At 46.6% G+C, this 21,255-nt stretch overlaps 1 protein-coding gene across 3 annotated transcripts in view; it reads left to right on the top strand.

Moving 5' to 3' along the window:
• The window catches only part of CEP89 (centrosomal protein 89), a 77,224-nt gene that overhangs the window by 8,141 nt on the left and 47,828 nt on the right, over nucleotides 1-21,255 (top strand). For all 3 annotated transcript variants that reach the window (XR_016224943.1, XM_008257267.5, XM_070062014.2), the window contains exons 3-5: nucleotides 1,288-1,446; nucleotides 5,323-5,503; nucleotides 12,196-12,304. Coding sequence is in view for 2 of the 3 variants with exons in the window: in XM_008257267.5 (XP_008255489.2) it covers nucleotides 1,288-1,446; nucleotides 5,323-5,503; nucleotides 12,196-12,304 (449 nt within the window). In the remaining variant the exon portion in view is untranslated. The remainder of the gene's footprint in view (nucleotides 1-1,287; nucleotides 1,447-5,322; nucleotides 5,504-12,195; nucleotides 12,305-21,255) is intronic.

Below are 21,255 nucleotides of genomic sequence, written 5' to 3'. Positions count from 1 at the left end.
GTATTTTTCTAATAACTAATGGTGCCGGGGATCTTTGCTTGTTTGTCATGTGTATACTTTTCTTATTTACAATTTTAATTTTTTTATATCTCAAGGTTTTTTTATCATCTGTATAGTTTCTTTCTTTTTTTTTTTTTTTTTGACAGGCAGAGTGGACAGTGAGAGAGAGAGAAAGGTCTTCCTTTGCCGTTGGTTCACCCTCCAATGGCCGCCGCGGCCAGCGCACCGCGCTGATCTGATAGCAGGAGCCAGGTGCTTCTCCTGGTCTCCCATGGGATGCAGGGCCCAAGCACGTGGGCCATCCTCCACTGCACTCCCGGGCCACATCAGAGAGCTGGCCCGGAAGAGGAGCAACCGGTACAGAATCGGCGCCCCGACCGGGACTAGAACCCGGTGTGCCGGCGTCACAAGGTGGAGGATTAGGCCGGCGAAGCAGCTCACTAGGCTAATCCTCCGCCTTGCGGCGCCGGCACACCGGGTTCTAGTCCCGGTCGGGGCGCTGGATTCTGTCCCGGTTGCCCCTCTTCCAGGCCAGCTCTCTGCTGTGGCCAGGGAGTGCAGTGGAGGATGGCCCAAGTCCTTGGGCCCTGCACCCCACGGGAGACCAGGATAAGTACCTGGCTCCTGCCATCAGATCAGCGCGGTGCACCGGCCGCAGTGTGCTGCCCGCGGCGGCCATTATAGGGTGAACCAACGGCAAAGGAAGACCTTTCTCTCTGTCTCTCTCTCTCACTGTCCACTCTGCCTGCCAAAAAAAAATAAATAAATAATAAAAAAAAAATAAAGAAACTAAAATTAAAAAAAAAAAAGGGCGGAGGATTAGCCTAGTGAGCCACGGCGCCGGCCCCATCTGTATAGTTTCTGTAGCAAAGTCATCTGTTCAAATCTTTTCTCAATTTTAAAAATTGGGTTGTGGAGCTGGCACTGTGATGTAGAAGGTTAAGCTTCTGCTTGCATTGCCAGCATCCATTATGGGTGTCGGTTCAAGTCCTGGCCGCTCCATTTCTGATCAAGCTCCCTGCTATTTTCCTGGGAAAACAGTGGAAGATGGCCAAGTGCTTGGGCCCCTGCACCTACATACAAGTCATTGGATTTCCATGAAAAATGAGACACCAGTAATAAGTGCTGATGCAAGTGATGTGAGAATCAGATGAGGTTGTCTGATGGCAACTGTTGGCACAAAGTCAGGGCAGGAGGCAAACCTCGAGTGATGCAGGTGCATGGTGCTTCAGCCTTCCCCTGCAGTATTCACGGCTCACTGTCTCAATGGGCTGTTTTTGTGCCTAGGTCTGCTCTGGCTGCAGCCATCCTGGCAACAACGTTGACTGGGCGGACAGTCGCCATTCCTCAGCCTCGCCAGAGATCCCAATCTGAAAACAACACGATCTACGCCGAAAAGGACAGCTTCATCGAGCCCTATGCCACCTCCTCGGAGCAGAGACTTCGGTAGGGATGGGACCCCTGGCTCTGCTTCCTGTCAGGGCAGAAGAGGAGCAGCAGCCCAGCATGGTTTCTGTGTGTGTGTGTGTGTGTGTGTGCACACATGTGCATGTGTCTATGGCTGGAGGTCAGGTTTCCACCACCCGTGTCAAAGGGGCACTGTCCAGGGGTCTTAGTTACTCTCAGATCACAATTTTCTCCAGAGTGGATCTTGTTCAATTATGACTTGTTTAGAAACATTGGTGCTTTTCATGGCTGCACAGAGCCAGTGATTTCAGAGTTACTTTATCCCTTGGAAGGATTCTGTGGGTCGCACCTCAACAGTTAGAGTTGTCACTCATCACCTCTCACATGGCTGTCCTCTGGATATAACTTACTAATTTTTCTTTCCTCGCCATCTGTCCTAAGCCTTTTTTCTTTAACATTTTTCCTTCTCAAGCTGGGTTTGAGCTGACACAGGGCCAGGGGGTCAGGAAGCCTCCCTCCTGAGGAAGAGAAGGCCGAGGGGAGAGCTTAGGGGTGCAGGAATCAACCAGGGAAGCTCGAGGGTTGGAGGAGGTCAGTGTGGGGCTGGGATGAGCACTACAGTTGGAGAAGAGAGGATATGACATAGGAGCAACTGCAAGAAGACCCTTGCGCCTGGGAGGACCCCAGTGGGCTGGAGAGGCCTGAGATTGGGGTGGAGGACAGCACTCAGATGAGGGTGCCCTGGCACCTTGAAGGGTGGGTGTCTCCTCTGTGAGTGGGGGCGAGAGCTGAAGGGCTTTTGGTGTTTGAGGGGGAGTAGCAGGGAATATCAAATTTGCCTTTTTTTTTTTTTTAAGATTGATGTATTTATTTATTTGAAAGGCAGAGTTACAGAGAGGCAGATAAAGAGAGAGAGAGAGAGGTCCTCCATCCGCTGGTTTACTCCCCAGTTGGCCGCAATAGCTGGAGCTGTGCCGATCTGAAGCCAGGAGCCAGGAGCTTCTTCCAGGTCTCCCACATGGGTGCAGGGGCCCAAGTGCTTGGGCCATCTTCTACTGCTTTCCCAGGCCGTAGCAGAGAGCTGGATCGGAATGGAGCAGCAGGGACTCAAACTAGTGCCCATATGGGATGCTTGCACTGCAGACAGCAGTTTTACATGCTGTGCCACAGCGCCAGCCCCCAAATTTGCCTTTCTTAACTGTTGTGTGTGTGTGTGTGTGTATGTGTATGTATATGTGTGTGTATGTGTGTGTGTGTATATATATATATATATATATATAAAGCTAGGGCTTTAACCTACTATGCCACAGCACTGGCCCCATTTCTTTTTTTTTAAATCTATGCATATGATGGGTCTTTTTAAAGTTCATAGAAAAATGTGTATTATGAAAAATTCAAGCATGAGTTTTAATTTTTTGTGCCAAAAACATATTCTTTTTTCATAAACTTTTTAAAATACCCCTGTACTTAATGCATTTTATTCTAGGCCCTGTTTTGTTATTTATTTTTTACATTTAAATCTTTGTTCCTTATTGAGATACTTGAATGTGGCCCATTTTTCTTCAGTTAAGAATTATACTCAGCTGAACATGAACTAAAGATGAGGAGTGGGCATTTGACCTGGCAGTTACGATGCCCCCATCCCACGTCTGAGTACCTGGGGGCATTTCCCAGCTGCTGTTCCTGGCTCTAGCTTCCCACCAGTGCTGAGCCTGGGTGGCAGCAATAATGACTCAAGGAGTTGGATTCCTGCCTCCCATGTGGAAGACTTGGATTGCATTCCAAGTTTCTGGTTCCAAACCCGGATTGTTGGCTATTGCAGGCATTACATTACACCTCTCGGGGAAAAAAAAAGAAAAAGTAAGGAAATGGTCCAAAAATTCATTCAAAAGAATAAGCAAATAAAGCTATCAGAAAATTGGAGGCCGGCGCATGGCTCACTAGGCTAATCCTCCACCTGTGGCGCCGGCACCCCGGGTTCTGGTCCCAGCTGGGGCGCCGGATTCTGTCCCGGTTGCCCCTCTTCCAGGCCAGCCCTCTGCTGTGGCCCGGGAGTGCAGTGGAGGATGGCCCAAGTGCTTGGGCCCTGCACCCGCATGGGAGACCAGGAGGAAGCACCTGGCTCCTGGCTTTGGATCGGTGCAGCGCGCTGGCCGCAACACACCGGCCATAGCGGCCACTTGGGGGGTAAACCAACGGAAAAAGGAAGACCTTTCTCTCTCTCTCTCTCTCTCTCACTGTCTAACTCTGCCTGTCCAAAAAAAAAAAAAAAAAAAATCTGGAAAGAATACTAGCTCCCTTGTATTTTAAAATATTACTGAAGTGGAAAAGAGTGCAAGTTCTAGGGCCAGCACTATGGTGCAGCAGGTTAAAGCCCTGGCCTACATTGCCGGCATCCCATATGGGCCCCGAGTCCCAGCTGCTCCACTTCTGATCCAGCTCTCTGCTATGGCCTGGGAAAGCAGTAGAAAATGGCCCAAGTCCTTAGGACCTGCACCCATTTGGGAGACCCGGAAGAAGCTCCTGGCTTCGGATCAGCTCAGCTCTGGCTGTTACTGTAATTTGGGAGGGAACTAGTGGATGGAAGACCTCTCTCTGTCTGTTCTACCTCTCTCTCTAACACTTATCTTTCAAATAAATAAATTAAATAAATAATATTGCAAGTTCTGGTGCAGTGGCAGCAAGGTGCCCTGGAATGCCCTAGAGTAAGCCCAATGTGTACAGCATACTGCATCCATGATAAGATCCAAGGGGAAGGAAAGAATTCAACAGTGCTGATTAGTGGTATTAAAAACAACTCAGCTTCCAGCCTTGCCTTAGTCATACACCAATATAAATTCCCATTGAAGGACAATGTTAGGTATGTACACACAAATAGAACCATAAATTCCAATATCCAGTTTTAACAAATTTGTCAAGGCACGATGACTGCTATTTACTTCTAAGCTAAGAATTTAGAAGGTTAAAATAAAGGGGTGGGGGGCCGGGTGCTGTGTCAAAGTGGGTGAAGCCACTGACTGAGACACAGGCATCCTATTTAGGCACTGGTTCAAGTCCTGGCTGCTCCACTTCCAATCCTGCTCCCTGCTAAAGCGCCTGAGAAATCAGCAGAAGATGGCCCAAGTGTTTGGGCTCCTGCACCCACATGGGAGACCCAGAAGTAGCTCCTGGCTCCTGGCTCTGGATTGGCCCACTTCCTGCCTTTGTAGCCATTTGGGGAATGAACCAATTGGTGGAAGATCTCGCTGTCTCTGTCTCTCTCTGTGACTGCCTTTCAAAGAAGTAAATATTTTTTTAAAAGAAAGGTATCTTAAAAAAAAAAAAAGATTTACTTATTTGAAAGGCAGAGTGACAGAGAGAGGGAGGGAGATCCTCCATCCACTGATTCACTTCCCAACTCCCCAAAGGGCCACAACAGCTAGGGCTACACCAGGCCTACACCAGGAGCCAGGATCTGTGTCTCCCACCTGTGTGGCAGGAACCCAAGTACTTGGACCATCTTCCAGTCCTTTCCCAGGCACATCAGCAGGGAGCTGGAATTGAAAGTGGGGCAGCCACGACTAGAGCCAGTGCTCCAGTACTGGAAGCCAGCATTACAAGCAATGACTTAACCTGCTATGCCAACGACAGCCTCGCTATTTGATTCTTACCCTTTAAAATGTTGACTGTATAGCAAGGCAAATTGTATCAAAAACAGAGAAAACTATAAAAACAACAAGAAAAACTACAAATGCTGAGTATACAAAGAGGAGTGACAGTGGGTAATGCAGTCTTTTTGCTCCTGTATATGTTGTAGCACCTTACAGCACTTTTACGTTGAGGGTCCGGAGGCATGGCATTTGACACGCGTGTGTACATGTTGATGTCAAGTTATGAATGGCTTGTTTTGTTTCACTGCTTCATGTTCTAACACAGGCAAAGTTGGCAGAGTGAAAGGAGAACTTCTTTACCATCCTTTGAGATGCTGAGCTGTGGAGAGGAAGAGGATGATGAAACGGAGCTCTCCTCCAGCTCCAAGGAGGCAGGAGATGGCAGTGCCCAGAAAGAAGAGGGAGGGTACCATGATGCCGAGTATGCGAAGCCACACAGAAATCAGGTGATGTGCTCATGCCAGAGTTTCTTCTTTACATGTACCCTGATGGAGTAAGGATTTTCTTTTCTCTATTCTGCATTTGATGGCTTTTGCTCCAGTATTTAGTATCATTTTAACCTGGCTATTCTAAAATTTAAACTTCTTTCCTTTATGTTTCAAAGACAAAAAAAATCTTCATATTCTTATTGTAGATTTCCATCAAAAGTTCATAATACTGTTCTTTTTTTTTAAAAAAAAGATTTATTTATTATTTATTTGAAAACCAGAATTACAGGGAGGCAGAGAAAGAGAGAGAGGTCTTCCATCCACTGATTCACTCCCCAAATGGCTGCAACAGCCAGTGCTAGGGCAGGCTGAAGCTGGGAGCCAGGAGCTTCTTCCAGGTCTCCCATGAGAGTGCAGGACTTGGTGCTTTCCCAGGCCCTAGCAGAGAGCTGAGTTGGAAGTGGAGCAGCTGGGACTTGTACCAGTGCCCATATGTGATGCTGGCACTATGGGTGGCAGCTTTACCCACTATGCCACAGCGCTGGTTCCCTGTCCTTTTCTTTGACCCTCTAACCTAGTTTTCCTATCACTTATCCAGGATCAGTCTGCACATTGAAACCTTTCTTCAAATTCTTGCCTGAAAAGGGGAATGTCACCCTGTGTCTCTCAATAATAGCTGACATTTTTTGATGCCTACTAGAAACGTGCAACTCCATCTGTAGCCCTAGGTGTGTTTAGCTAAGCTGGCCTCTAAGCGTGAGGGGTTCCATCATTACCTTTATGATGCATGGAAACCCAAGGCACAGAGAGGTTGAAGGAGCTGCACTTTTCCATTGTTAGCCACTCCACTAATCCTACATTGTTGTTTTTTATTTATTTTTTTAAATTAAAAAACAGAGAGAGGTCTTCTATCTGCTGATTTATTTTCTTGTTAAAGATTTTATTTATTTATTAATTTATTTGAATGTCAGAGTTACACAGAGAGAGAAGGAAAGGCAGAGAGAGAGAAAGAGAGAGAGGTCTTGAAGCCGCTGGTTCACTCCCCAATTGACCGCAACAACCGGAGCTGGGCTGATCTGAAGCCAGGAGCCAGGAGCTTCTTCCGGGTCTCCCATGTGGAGGACTTGGACCAACTTCAGTTGCTTTCCCAGGCCATAACAGAAAGCTGGATTGAAAGTGGAGCAGCTGGGACTCAAACCGGCACCCATATGGGATGCTGGCACTGCAGGCTGCAGCTTTACTTGCTACGCCACAGTGCAGCCCCTGATTCACTTCTAAATCCTTGTAACAGTTAGGGCTGGATCTGGCCAAAACAAGGGTCCAGAAACTCAGTCTGGGTCTCCCATTTGAGTGTCAGGGATCAAACTACTTGAGTCATTACTGCTGCCCCCATGGTCCTCATTAGCTGGAAAGGAAGTAGAGCTGGGACTTGGACACTGATATGGCATGTGGGGCAGCCCAAGTAGCGTCTTGACCACTGCACCAAATGCTCAAACCCTAATCCTGAGTTTTAAGCTGTGCATCTATGGTTTTGGAAACTGGATAATGCCATTTCTTTAATAGCAGAAGGTAGTACCTTAATGTTCTTTTTTCACCATCCTATATCATGTGTTATCCATCATGACTGGACATGCAGACTTCCTACATTAATATTATTTATGGACACAAGATATTTATATATTATAAACTATATATTTTATATTGTATGTTATATACACAATATATAATATATTAATATGATATAGAAATGTTATATATTATATTTTTAAAATATATTACATGTTATATATTTATACATAAACTACATTAATATATTGATTATCCTCTACTGCACTCAATCATATTTTAAGGAATCTGTATATTTCATAAATGAACTACTAATTTCCTTTTTTTTAGTTTTAGTTATTTATTTGAAAGGCAGAGTGACAGAGTTGGGGGGCGGTGAGGGAGTTGTCCATCCTCTGGTTTTCTCCATGCCGACCAGGTTGAAGTCAGGAGCCTGGAATTTCATCTGCGTCTCCATGTAGATGTCGGGGCCATCGTCCACTACTTTTCCAGGCACATTAGCACAGAGCTGGATTGGAGGCAGAGCAGCCAGGACTTGAACTGGTGCTCTGATATGGGATGCTGGCGTCATGGTCGGCAGCTTAACCTGCCAGCCCCTAAACTGTTAATTCTAACATATGCAGACTTTAATGAAGTCTGTCTGCACAAGGAGTGCCGGGACACATTCTGCCCAGAACACTGAGAGTGCTGCTGCACGGCTCTGGAACGCCTGGGTGAAGTCCTGCTGTGTCTTAGCTGTGTGCTTTCTGGCCGTAACTTTGAACCAGTGTCACTGAGAGGAGAAAGATGGAGGATTGGCCCTACAGAGTTCAGAGTACAAACTGTTTATTTTTTAAGATAGATTTATTTATTTATTTATTTTGAAAGGCAGAGTTGCAGAGGCAGAGAGAGGTCTTCCATCTGCTGATTCACTCCCCAAATGGCCATGACAGCTGGAGCTGGGCCGATCCAAAGCTTCTTCCAGGAGCTTCTTCCAGGTCGCCCATGCGGGTGCAGGGGCCCGAGGACTTGGGCCATCTTGTACTGCTTTCCCAGGCCGTAGCAGAGAGCTGCCTCAGAAGTGGAGCAGCCGGGACTTGAACTGGCTCCCATATTGATACTGGCACTGCAGGGGTGGCTTTACCCGCTATGCCACAGTACCAGCCCCACAAACTTTTTTTTTTTTTTAAAGGCAAATCTGTCATAGTTATTTTAAAATTTTGGAAGTAGAAAGTGATATGAGGGTACTTAAGGGGACAGCGTTGTGGCACAGTGGGTTCAGCCACTGCTTGTAATGCAGGAATCCCATGTTGGAGAACAAGGTTGAGTCTCCAAATGCTTGGCTCCCAATCCAGCTCTCTGCTGACGCAGCTGGGGAAGTGGTAGATAATGGTTCCTGTTGCCTTCCTGGGAGACCAGGATAGAATTCCAGGCTCCTGGCTTGTTGTGGCCATTTGAGGAGTGAACCAACAGATGGAAGATCTCTCTGTCCCTCTGCCTTTCAAATAAATAAATAAATAGTAGAAAAGAAAGTTTGTGGGGATGGGGGGAAGCTGGCATTTGGCTGGTATTTAAGAGCAGCTGGTGTGAAAGGAAGGAAGGTCTCTTTAGGGCCCACATCTCATACCAGAGTCCCTGTGTTCTAGTCCTGGCTCTGCTTCCATTCCAGCTCCCTGTTAATATACACCCTGGGAAACAGCAGGTGATGCCGCAAGTAATTGCATTCCTGTTAACCACAGGGGAGACCCAGATTGAGTTCTGGGCTCCTGGCTTTTTCTCTAGCCCAGTCCTTGCAGTTGTAGGTGTTTGGGGAGGGAACTAGCAAATGGAAGATCTGTGTATTTGTCTCTCTGCATTTCAAATAAAAATTTTTAAAGTTCATGTACAGTGGAATTAGAAATATAAATTTTGGTGCAAAACCATTTTGAAATCTGTGCATAGTTTTTCATGTTTTTTTTTTTCATTAATTTTTTGAAGACCTCTTATGAAACATTAGTGTTTTCTTTCTCCAGAATGAACAAATATTGACATTTTCATTGTCTTTTTATTATTGTTAAATAGAACATTACAGATTAGGTTAAAATCTTTATCTTTCACCCTGAACTTCCCTTGCCCCTTGAAAGCATCTTCTCTTGGATTTGGAGAACATTCTAGAAGTCTATGTTTATTTTCTCTTATGACAAGTAAGTGTAAGTAAACAACAGTCCTGTATTTTTAAATTCTATAAAGGTCACTTTACTGAACCAATGATTCCACTTCTTTGCATTTTCGCTTAGCATTCCTGTTTTTTTTTTTAACTTTTATTTAATGAATATAATTTCCAAAGTACAGCTTGTGGATTACAATGGCTCCCCCACACCCCAGCATTCCTGTTTTGACATCAGTCCTTAATTTATTGACCTACTCACCTATTGATGGACACTTAGGTTGCTTCTTTGTGTGTGTCTGATGCATGTACCAGCGTGTGTTAGACCATGCTGCATGTTGCCAAATTGTCCTAAAAAGAGTTGTTCCAATGTACTGTCAATGTGTGTATGCTAATCTCCATGTTTCTCTTCTACTACCCAGCAAAAGGAAAGTCTATCCCCCTATATAGCCCAGAATCCAAAGGTTGAGTTGCACTGACTGACAGCCATTGAAAGATTTCATTATCACCTGCACATTATCCTTGCCAAGAGCAGCTGGCATGAATGAAGATAGAAGGGGATTTCAATTTGTCACAGTCCTGGTGTTTTTTGGTGGAGGAGATAATAGGAGAAAATGTGTTTATGCTATGTGAGGCAGTTTATATGTACCATCTCATCCACTCCACATAGCTGAGACATGTATGTAAAGAATCAGGATGATTGACTCATCCAGCATCAGCCAACCAAGCATCCAGTGGCAGAGACAAGATTCAGACCAGGATGACCAGTGTCCCTGTTGAGAATTAAAATTTGTGTTTGCAGTTCTCAGGTCTATCAAGAATATTTCTTAGACTTAAGTCTTTCATTTTTAATTGACCAAGTATCCCTGAGTTTGCTAGGGTCTTCAAAAGTTAATGGAACATGGAATTAAAAAATAATGTAAGAGTTGGCATTGTGGCACAATGGGCTTGGTTGCTGCTTGTGATACTGGCATCCCATATGAGAGTGCTGGTTCAAGTCCTGGCTCCCCCACCTCCAATCCAGCTTCCTGTTAATGTGCTTAAGAAGGCAATGGAAGATGGCCCGAGCACTCAGGCCCCTGCCAGCCCAGGGGGAGACCCAGATGGAGTTCCTGGATCCTGGCTTCAGCCCAGCCCATCCCTGGGTATTGCAATTATTTGGGGAGTAAGCTAGTGAATGGAAGATCTTTCTCTTCCTCTCCCTCTGTCATTCTGGCTTCTAAATAAATAAATAAATCTCTTTTAAAAAGGTAATGAAAAATTTCCATGAACTTTTTGAAGCCCTTGATATAATATTATTTAAAATATATATCATTGGGGCCAGGTTGTGGCGCAGCAGGTTAAGCTGCCCCCTATGATGCCAGCATCCCATATGAGCATCAGTTTGAGTCCCGGCTGCTCCACTTCCAAAAATCCAGCTCCCTACTAATATGCATAGGAAAGCAGAAAAAGGTGGCCTGAGTACTTAGGCCCCTGTACCCATGTGGGAAACCTGGGTAGAATTCCAGGCTCCTAGCTTTGGCCAAGCTGAGCCCTGGCCTTTGTGGCCATTTAGGTAGTGAATCAGTGGATCAAAGAAAAGGAGATGAATTTAATCAGAGTATGCATTCTTTGGAGTTCTAGAGAGTCTTCAGTTTCATGTGTAGCCTTGTTGATTCATTTGTGTTGATGTGTAATATCCCGTTGTGCAACTATACCGTTCGATTATTTGCCTGTGACAGATACTTGGTTTCCAGTTATAGGCTCTCAGGAGTAACGCTACTGAGGACTTTGATGATGTGTCCTTTGATTGTCCATACTTCTGGTGGTGTACACTGAGGGGTGGGATATGCATGAACTGCCTCAGTACCAGTAGGTTCTACCAAGCAGTTTTCCATACAGGGTGTCATCAGGATGCCATTTGAGTCTCTGATCAGTGTTACATTTCCTCAGTGATGGTGAACAGCTTAATATGTCTTCGACAGGGTGAGCAGGGAGTTTGTTTCTGAGAGATAAAAAGTCAGAGGTCTTTTGTTTTCTTCCTTCAAATGATGACTAGATTGACAGACCTGTCTGCTGCTCCTGAGTGGGGTCACCTTGAAGGCCATGTGTGCAGGGCTTGCTGGACCCTGTGGCCTTAGCTCTTGGCTCTGAAATACCCCCCTCCCAGTTATATTGCTGGTGGTTGCCACTACCTTCCTGCCAGCCCGTGGGGCAGCCCTCCATTGCCTGTAGCACAGTGTAGTAAGCTAAGCGGGTTGCGGAAGCAAGATTTTACCAAAGATTCAGGGTGGCAGACAGGAAGCCAACCCCGAGAGCTCTGGTCCTAGTTTACCCTGATCTTCCTATTGGGCAGCCTCTATCCCTGCTCCTTGCTGTTGTAAGTGTTCTTCCTTGTCAGTGATAGACCCATTCCTGCCCGGGGTCTCTGAGGGACACCTCTGTGGCTATGTTACCATTTCCGACTCCCACATGGGAGTAACTCAGAGAGAGAGGGGTTCTGTTCCCAGGAAGCCACATGTACAGTAGACTCACCTGGTCAGCACACGTGATGGGCCTTGAGCCACACAAGTGCCTGGATGAAGCTTCTCCCAGCAGGTCAGCCATTCTTGTCCCATGGGCAAGTGAGTAACAGTGTCAGTAGCACTGACCAGGTATTACTGGTTACTACTACACCAGGTAAGATGGTGTTGGGTGCTGTGCTGAGCGGGCCACAGGCAACCCCTTCCCCTGAAATCCCCAGCAGGAATGAGGAAGGGAAGCTTCCCCGGGCAGCAGGGGTGGGATGTGAAGCCCTGTACGGCCTCAGCGAAAGCTGGATGGCGATGCCTGTGCCAGTCAGGCTTTTCCCAGGCCTGAAGGCTCATCTGGCCCCACCAGTGTAGCCTTTTGTGTCTCAAGGAGGAAAACCCTTAGTTGCTTAGGGCTAGGGATAGCAGTAGAAAGAATTTGTGAAAGAAGACCTTTGAGTTTGTTAGGAGGACATTTTATACTGGTGACATTTGCCACGTATTTACTCCTTCTTTGTCTTTTGTAACAGCAAAAGGTGCTTTTGTCACAGTGGGTAGACAGTGACGACAACGAAAATCCGTGTGAGCCAGATGGATTTCCAGGCTCACCTCCTGTGCCACAGCATGCACAACGAAAAGGTAAGCAACTAACCAAACAGAAAATAGCTTCAAAACTTAAGAGCAGTTTGTAGCCATAAAGGATGGTGACTTTGGGGGAATGCAGGCATCTCCCCTCCATACTGTGGCTCTATGATGTTTTAACTAGGATTACATTTTGAAATTTATTTTCATTGAAAATAAGCACTCAGTCAGCTGCCCCAAGTGCAGGGTGCTCACTTGTGAGCCCCTGTTGTCTGCTCTCTGAGCTGTGAGGGAACTCATGGCCGGGGTGGGGGAAGGAGGGTCCTGGCTCTGCTATGAAGCTCTGCATGCACCTTTCCTCGGCTTCCGGGCGCCTGGTGCTCCCTGGAATGAGTGGACACGATCATCTGTCCAGTCTTCCATGCTGGCCCCAGGGCCTGGGCTGTTAGGTGAGTGGGTGGGTGGAGGTATTTCCAATTCAGTTCTGTACGTGAGCATTACCAGTCCTTATGTATTTTATTTGGCACAGTGAGAGAGAGAAGACAGCACATTATGGCACGGTAGGACAGAGTTTTCAGCTTCCCAAGAGGTACCTTACATCTAGGAAGTGAGAGAGCCTGGCACATAGTGAGCAAAAGGAAGCTCCTTTGTCAGGGCCCTTGGAGCTGCCGGGCTCCTGAAACTCTTAGACTTTGTGACTAGAAGACAGAATGCTAGCCTAGTAACACTGGAATATTGAATCCATGTAAAAAGTGTATCTCTTCTTTAATTAGAGAAGAAATATCTGTCTTTGCAAAAAAAAAAATCGAATACAGAAATCTTATACTCCCATAGATGATGATTTTTAGCAGTTTTAAGTATGTGTATATAAGATACATACTATTTTGTTACCTGCCTCTTTTTTCTTCTCCTCTTTTTTTCCTTCCTTCCTTCCTTCCTTCCTTCCTTCCTTCCTTCCTTCTTTCCTTCTTTCCTTCTTTCCTTCTTTCCTTCCTTCCTCTCTCCCTTCCTCTCTCCCTCCCTCCCTCATTTATTTATTTGAAAGGCATAGTGACAGAAAAAGATCTTCCATCTACAGGTTCACTCCACAATGACCACAATGGCTAGGTGGTGGGCCAGGCTGAGACCAGGAGTCTGAAATGCCATCCAGGTCTCCCACATGGTTGGCAGGAGCCCAAGCACCTGAGCCATCTTCTGCTGCCTTCCTAGGTGCAGGTGCGTTAGCAAGAAGATAGATTGTAAGCAGAATAGCCAGGAATCAATTCAGCACACTGATATAAGATGCAGGTGTCCCAAGTGATGGCTTAACTGACCCACTGTGCCACACACTATCCCCTGTCTCTTTCATCTCACAGTGCATCCTGAAGATCTTCCTATGTCTGTGTGGCTTTTTCCTCTGTTTTCTTTTTTTAAAGATTTATTTATTTATTTGAAAGAGTTATAGAGAGAGGAGAGGCAGAGAGAGAGAGAGAGAGGTCTTCCATCCGCTGACCCATTTCCAATTGGCCACAATGGCTGGAGCTGCGCTGATCCAAAGCCAGGAGTCTCTTTGTCTGCCATGTGGGTGCAGGGGCCCAAGGACTTGGGCCATCTTCCACTGCTTTCCCAGGCCATAGCAGAGAGCTGGATCAGAAGTGGAGCAGCAGGACTAGAACCAGCGCCCATATAGGATGCTCACACTGCAGGCGGGGTTTTACCCACTACACCATAGCACCAGCCCCTCTCTGTTTTCTGACATCTCTGCTGGGTGGCCTGATGTGTCACCTTTAAATCAGGATCCAGTCAAGAGACAGAACTCAAAAGTAACTGAAGAGAGAAAATTTAATATAGGAAATCTTCAAAAAAGTTCATGAAAACTGGACATTAGGCTAAAACTCACAAGGATTTTAACTTTATTGCACCAAAATAAACTTATGTTTTAATTCAATTTTCTGTGGATTTTTAAAGAATATTTATTTTAATTTTATTTGAAAGAGAGGCAGAGACACATCTTCATCTGCCCATTTACTCCCCAGATACCTGCAACAGCCAGGACTGGGCCAGGCCAGTGCTGGGAGCCTGGAAGTCCATCCAGGTGTCCCATATGGATGGCAGATACCCAAGGACTTGGGCCATCTTCTACTGTCTCCCAGAGGGCAGGCACACATTAACAGGAAGCTGGATCAGAAGCAGAGGAGCCAGGAGTCCAACCAGGCACTCTGATGAGGGATGAGGGCGTTCCAGTGGCGACTTATCCCTGTGTCAGACATTCATGTCCTTGAACTTTTTGAAGCCCCCTCCAATAAAGAATGATTGATTACAGCAGGATTGCCTACTGAGAGGTAAAGAGAACACGCAAGAATGCAGCACCAGCAGCTGCTCCCTAGGCTGCTGATGCAGAGTCTCTGAGAGGAGAGAAACCCGGGAGAGCCTTACCCAGAGCTGGTGTCCAGACCTTGTTGGAGAGAGGGTGGCCGTGGCCTGCAAGAGGCAGTTAAGGTGCTGCCCTCTCAGGTAGGGTGTGTCAAGGGAAGCCACCCATGGGCAGCTGCTGCCGGTTGCTGGCCACCAAAAATAATAATAATAATAATAATAATAATAATAATAATAATAATAATGGGGAGCACAGGGAAAAGAAGTCTAATCCTGAGGCAAATTCCTCTCTCCCATGTCTCTCCAGCGCCCTCTACTGATGAAGCGTCTGATGCCTCTGGCAGGGACAAAATGTAACAAGCAGGCAGTGACAGGTGGATCCTGAAACATGAGCTGGAGCACAGGTGCTGGCTGTGCGGGATTGCAGCTTTGCAGTGGTCCTTGGTTGTGGAAGGCATTGAAAGGCTCTGGTCACTGGTGGAAAATCTCCATAGGTCAAATTCTAGTTCTGTGGCCCTGGGCCAGGCCCTCAGCTGTCTTTGCAGCAAGTGCCTGGGGAGTCTGATGTGGGTAATCCACAGACAACATGTCAGGAACCTTTCTGTGGCTCTCAGTGTTCCAGTTTTCCCCTCTGTCATTTCTGGGTGACAAGAAGCATAGTGAAGTGACTGTACCCTTCTTCGACACCGTCTGGGACGGTCTCTCTTGTCAGGTTACAGTACGGATAAGTGGAATGACACATGTGTATCCCTGTGCCTTCCCTCGGTCTTCATCCACTCTGTCTTGGCACATGAATACAGAGCTAGATTGGAAACAGAGTAGCTGGGACTTGAATCAGCACTCCAGTGTGGGACCAGGCATCCCAAGGGTGGCTTAACTTGTGTCACAGTGCCCACCCCCATTAAAACTTTTGACAACAGGAGTGTATTTCTGTAAAGGTTGGGACGGTCCCTAGCATGATAATCTTTGCATAGGATGCCCATGTAGAAGACTTGTGTTGTTTTAATTGTGTGTACTCCTAGCCCATGATAGAATCGCAGAAGGGAAGACTGTGGAAATCTTTGTAAGGGATGATAAATAAGGAAACAGGGGGAAGAAATGTGTACATCAGTCGAAGGAGCAGCACAGACGCAACATACCAAAGAGAACTTGGGTGATAGAAAGCGTAGCTTTAATTTCCATCATATTCTTTTTCTGATAAGTGATAACTAAGATACTAGAGAAATTATTAGTTTCTTGGGGAAAATATTTGAATTTTCCTTTTAAACCTTTTATTATAATTTTGAACATGGACAAAAGTAGAGAGAAGACTGGAATGAACTCCCACCTGCTCATCACCCAGCTTCTGGAACTGCCAGAATTTTCTCTCTCTTTTTTTTTAAAGATTTATTTTTATTTATTTGAAAGAGAGTTACAGAGAGGGGTAGAGACAGATAGAGAGTGGTCCTCCATCTGCTGGTTTACTTGCCAAATGGCTGCAATGGTCAGAGCTGAGCCAATCTGAAGCCAGAAGCTTCTTCCAGGTCTCCGACATGGATGTAGTGGCCCAAGGACTTGGGCCATCCTCCGCTTCTTTCCCAGGCGCATTAGTGGGGAGCTGAATCAGAAGTGGAGCAGTCAGGAATTGAACTGGCACCCTTATGGGATGCTGGTGCTGCAGACTGATGCTTAACCCACTGCACCACAGCACCGGCCTCAACATTTTCTCTTTCTTCTTAATTTAATTCCATGTTGGCACCACTCTATTTTGTGAAGAATTTAAAGAGGACCTGGAAAACTCCATTAAATTTATAGAAGCAATAAGACCCAATGTAGCATTGTAGGAGATGGTATCAAAACTGTTTTAAGGATGTTACCTATTTTAAGGATGTGAATTTATTATTTATCACTTGAAACGTTCACTCATCAGAAATTATTCAGCGTCCCTACTGCGTATCAGAGATGACAGAGCCACAGGCTCTTCCCCTCACATTCCAGTAGTGGAGGAGGAGATGTTCAGTGGACTGTTCTCTGGAGCACCAAGGAGTGGAGGTGGGCACAAAGACCAGGGAGCAGTTAGTGTTGTTTGCCTTAGAGAAGGCGGCAAGGAGAGGTTTCACTGTGCTGGATGTGGAAGAAAAGGGTAGGGTTTTACCAGTTGACAGTCTAAGTTGTCCTGGGACATTTGACCTGAAACGGTTTGCTTAAAAGCAGTTCATCAGGGCTGGCATAGTGGCACTGCAGCAGGTTAGGTGCTACTTAGGACGCCATTATCCCATATGAGTGCTGGGTTGAGTCCCAGCTGCTCTGCTTCTGATCCAGCTCCCTGCTAATACACCTGGGAAAGAAGAGGAAGATGGTCCAAGTACTTGGGCCCCTGCCACCCACATGGGAGACTTGGATGCAATTTTGAGCTCCTGGCTTCAGCCTGGCCCAGCCTTGGTGGTTGGCCATTTGGAGAGTGAAGCAGAGAATGGGAGATCTCTCTCTGTCTCTGTCTGTTTCTCCCTCTCTACTGTTACTGTGCCTTTCAAATCTTTTATTTTTAAGGATTTATTTATGTATTTGAAAGGCAGAGTTACAGAGAGGCAGAAGCCGAGAGAGAGAGAGAGAGAGAGAGAGATCTTCCGTCTGCTGGTTCACTCCTTAGTTGGCCACAATGGCTGGAGCTGCGCTGATCTGAAGCCAGGAGGCAGGAACTTCTTCCAGGTCTCCAATGCAGGTGCAGGGGCCCAAGGACTTGGGCCATCTTCCACTGCTTTGCCAGGCCATAGCAGAGAGCTGGATCAAAAGTGGAGCAGCTGAGACCCAAACAAGCTCCCATATGGGATGTGGGCACTGCAGGCTGGGGCTTTAACCCACTGTGCCACAGTGCTGGTACAATTTTTTTTTTTTTTAAGGTTTGTTTATTTATTTGAAAGAGTTACAGAGGCAGAGGCAGCAAGAGAGAGAGGTCTTCTATCTGCTGTTTCATTCCCCAAATGGCTTCAGCAGCTGGAGTTTAGCCGATCCAAAGCCAGGAGCCTAGAGTCTGCTCCAGGTCTCCCATGCTGGTGCAGGGGCTCAAGAACTTGGGTCATCTTCTGCTGCCTTCCCAGGTGGTAGCAGAGTGCTGGATCAGAAGTGGAGCAGATGGGACTCCAACCAGAGTCCATATGGAATGCTGGCACTGCAAGTGCTGCCCCAATAAATAAGTCTTTAAAAAAAAAACAAAACAAAAGCTCTTTAATGATAAACTGTTCAACTCTTGGTAATTGTAACATATAAGGAAGTAGATTTAGAATTTTTATATGTCTTTAATCATTTTTGCTTTTTTTGTGAATTTTTAAAAAAGATTTATTTATTTGAACGGCAGAGTTACAGAGAGAGAAGAAGAGGCAGAGAAAGAGAGAGGGAGAGAGGTCTTTCGTCCACTGGTTCACTCCCCAGTTGGCTGCAATGGCCAGAGCTGCACTAATCCAAAGCCAGGAGCTTCTTCCAGGTCTCCCATGCAGGTGCAGGGCCCCAAGGACTTGGGCCATCTCCTACTGCTTTCCCAGGCCTTAGCGGAGAGCTGGATTGGAAGTGGAGCAGCTGGGACTCAAACTGGCGTCCATATGGGATGCCGGCACTGCAGGCGGCAGCTTTACCTGCTACACCACAGTGCCAGCCCCTGTTTTATGAATTCTGTAGAGATTGTGTCCTTTTTATTTGGTACATTGGTTTCTAATTTATTTTCAGCCAGTTATTATGCTTTGTAAGCTAACAGTAGAAAGTTAAAGTCACGTCCAGCATTTCAGTGCAACAGAGTATACAGCACCTTCATCATTTGAGCAGTTTCTTTCAAGGAACAATGATGAGGGGACTTCAAAACTTAAATGGAAAGTATCTATTATTAAAAAAATTGTTTTGGGGCCATCATTATGGCATAGCTGGTAAAACTGCTGTCTGTGACACTGACAGCCCATGTAGGCATCAGTTCAGTGTCCCAGGTGCTCCAATCCAGCTCTCTGCTAATGGCCTGGGAAAGCAGTTGAAGATGGCCAAAGGGCTTGGGCCCCTGCACCCTGTGGGAGACCCAGAAGAAGCTGCTGGCTCCTGGCTTTGGCCTGGAACAGCCCCAGCCATCGTGGCCGTTTGGGGAGTGAACCAGTGGGTGTGGGATCTGTCTCTCTCCCTTTGTGACTCTGACTTCCAAATAAATAAAGGAATCTTTAAAAAATTTTTTTGAGAAACACAACTATAGGCTGGCGCTGCGGCTCACTAGACTAATCCTCTGCCTGCGGCGTTGGCACACCGAGTTCTAGTCCCGGTTGCTCTTCTTCCAGTCCACTTCTCTGCTGTGGCCCAGGAGTGCAGTGGAGGATGGCCCAAGTGCTTGGGCCCTGCACCCACATGGGAGACCAGGGGGAAGCACCTGGCTCCTGCCTTCAGATCGGTGCAGCGCGCTGGCTATAGCAGCCACTTGGGGGGTGAACCAACGGAAAAAAGAAGACCTTTGTCTCTGTCTCTCTTTCTCACTAACTCTGCCTGTCAAAAAAAAAAAAAAAAAAGAAAGAAAAAGAAAAAGAAAAGAAAAGAAAAAAAAGAAACACAACTATGTGGATTTCAGATTTTTTTTTCCTTTTTTGCACTGCAATAGACTTTAATTCATTTTCCATGAACTCTTTGAAATCCCTTCCTATTTTTCTGGCCCAGTTGGATGCTACTTCTAAGCAGAGCCCTGAGAAGAATCAACCTGAGCCTGTCAGGACAACAGCAGGTGGATGTGTGGCGAGCACAGGGGAGGGGCCCAGCACGCAAGGGCTCAGGGTTCCCTGTGACGTTTGGCCTTGGTTCCACAATCACGTGTGCCACCAGAGGTGCACGGGAACAAGCATGTAAAGAGCATGGGCAAAGCAGAGGCAGGCTCCCTGCCTCACCCGTTCCCCACTCGCCACACCCATGTCCTCCTTGGTGCAGGAGCTGAGTTTCTGTGATTTTAGTCTTCTGAGCTGTCAAATTTATCTGCTTTTAAAAGTTTTCTTTCCTTTTTTTCTTACTCAGATGATACACATGTGGTTCTAAATTTAAAGGTAAGATTTTAAAAAAGCCTGATATTCTCAGTAGATAGAATTTCCTGCATAATTTTTAAACAACTCCTATGATTGTAGGGGGAAGAAAATCTTCCCTCAAGTGTCCTTTCTTCTTGAATGTTTCTTTTAAATACTTTTAAGGCTGGTGCCGCGGCTCACTAGGCTAATCCTCCGCCTTGCGGTGCTGGCATTCTGTCCCGGTTGCCCCTCTTCCAGGCCAGCTCTCTGCTGTGGCCCGGGAGTGCAGTGGAGGATGGCCCAAGTGCTTGGGCCCTGCACCCCATGGGAGACCAGGAGAAGCACCTGGCTCCTGCCTTTGGATAGGCGCGGTGTGCCGGCTGCAGCGCGCCAGCTGCGGCGGCCATTGGAGGGTGAATCAATGGCAAAGGAAGACCTTTCTCTCTGTCTCTCTCTCTCTCACTGTCCACTCTGCCTGTCAAAAAAAAAAAAAAAAAGGAAGTAAACGATGGCCTGTTGCTCCTATGACTGTGTAAAAGGACCCAGTCACTGAACTCAGCAAAAAGGCAGGCAGAGGGTGCAGATAGGACTTCCCTCACTGCCTCAGAGGACCCACCAGGAGGAAAGACCCTGAAGGTTTAAGAGTCACTTACTTAAAGCAGTAGAGGTATGGGAATCTGGCCTCGTGGTTAAGATGCATGGGTTTGATGCCTGACTCCAGCTTCCTGCTACTGCAGACCATGGAACATAGTGGCTGTGACTCAAGTGATTGGGTTCCCCTAGAGGAGATCTAGATTCCATTCCTGGCTCCCAGCTTCAACCCAACTCAGTCCCAGTTGCTGCTGGTGTCTGGGTGTGAATCAGCAGGTGGGAGTTCTCTGTTGGGCTCTCAAAAACAAAAGCAAAAAACACTGGACACTCAAGTTTCTAAAGCTAAAGCAAAAACAAAAACACACGAAACCACAAGAGGCAAAATGAAGGGGGAAGTGTGCTGATAACACCTGAAGAGTGATGTCCCAGTTGCCCGTGTCCACTTTTGGGAGATGGGAAGCTCTGTGCTCATACTCTTGCGTTTTTGCTTCCCTAGGATGAAGAGATGTTGTTGTATGAAAAGCTTTCACCCTCCCCCGGTCTTGGCCTTTTGAATGTTGTTATGATTGAAGAGCTTACTTTAAAAAAAAAAAAAAAAAAAAAGATTTATTTATGTGAAAGAGTTACAGAGAAAGGGAGAAATAGAAAGATCTTCCATCCTCTGGTTCACTCCTCAGATGGCCTTAATGGCCAGGGCGAAGCAGGAGCTTCATCTGAGTCTCCCATGTGGGTGGCTGAGGCCCGAACAGCTGGGCCATCTTCCAGTGCTTTCCCCAGGCCATCAGTAGGGACCCGGATCAGAAGTGAGCCTCTGGCACATGAACCGGCACCCACATGGGATGCTGGTATCCCAGGCTTTACCTGCTGTGCTACAATGCCTGCCCCGAAAAGCTTACTGTTTTAGACAACACTCAGACCCTCTGAGCTGAAGATGAAACTCAAGGTTTTTCCTGTAAATGCTGCTGCTTCTGTGCCCTGTTGTTGGAATTGGGAAGAGGTATTAAGTATTGAACTTCTGTCTTTTCCTCACAAGGAGGGTCCAGACCCTGAGTGGGGTGTGTGTGTGTGTGTGTG

Source organism: Oryctolagus cuniculus, chromosome 18, assembly GCF_051225735.1.
Source record: "Oryctolagus cuniculus isolate XC-2025 breed Fujian yellow rabbit chromosome 18, ASM5122573v1, whole genome shotgun sequence".
Taxonomy (NCBI): domain Eukaryota; kingdom Metazoa; phylum Chordata; class Mammalia; order Lagomorpha; family Leporidae; genus Oryctolagus; species Oryctolagus cuniculus.
Note: the sequence above shows the minus strand (reverse complement) of the source record. Positions and strands in the feature narration are given on the sequence as shown.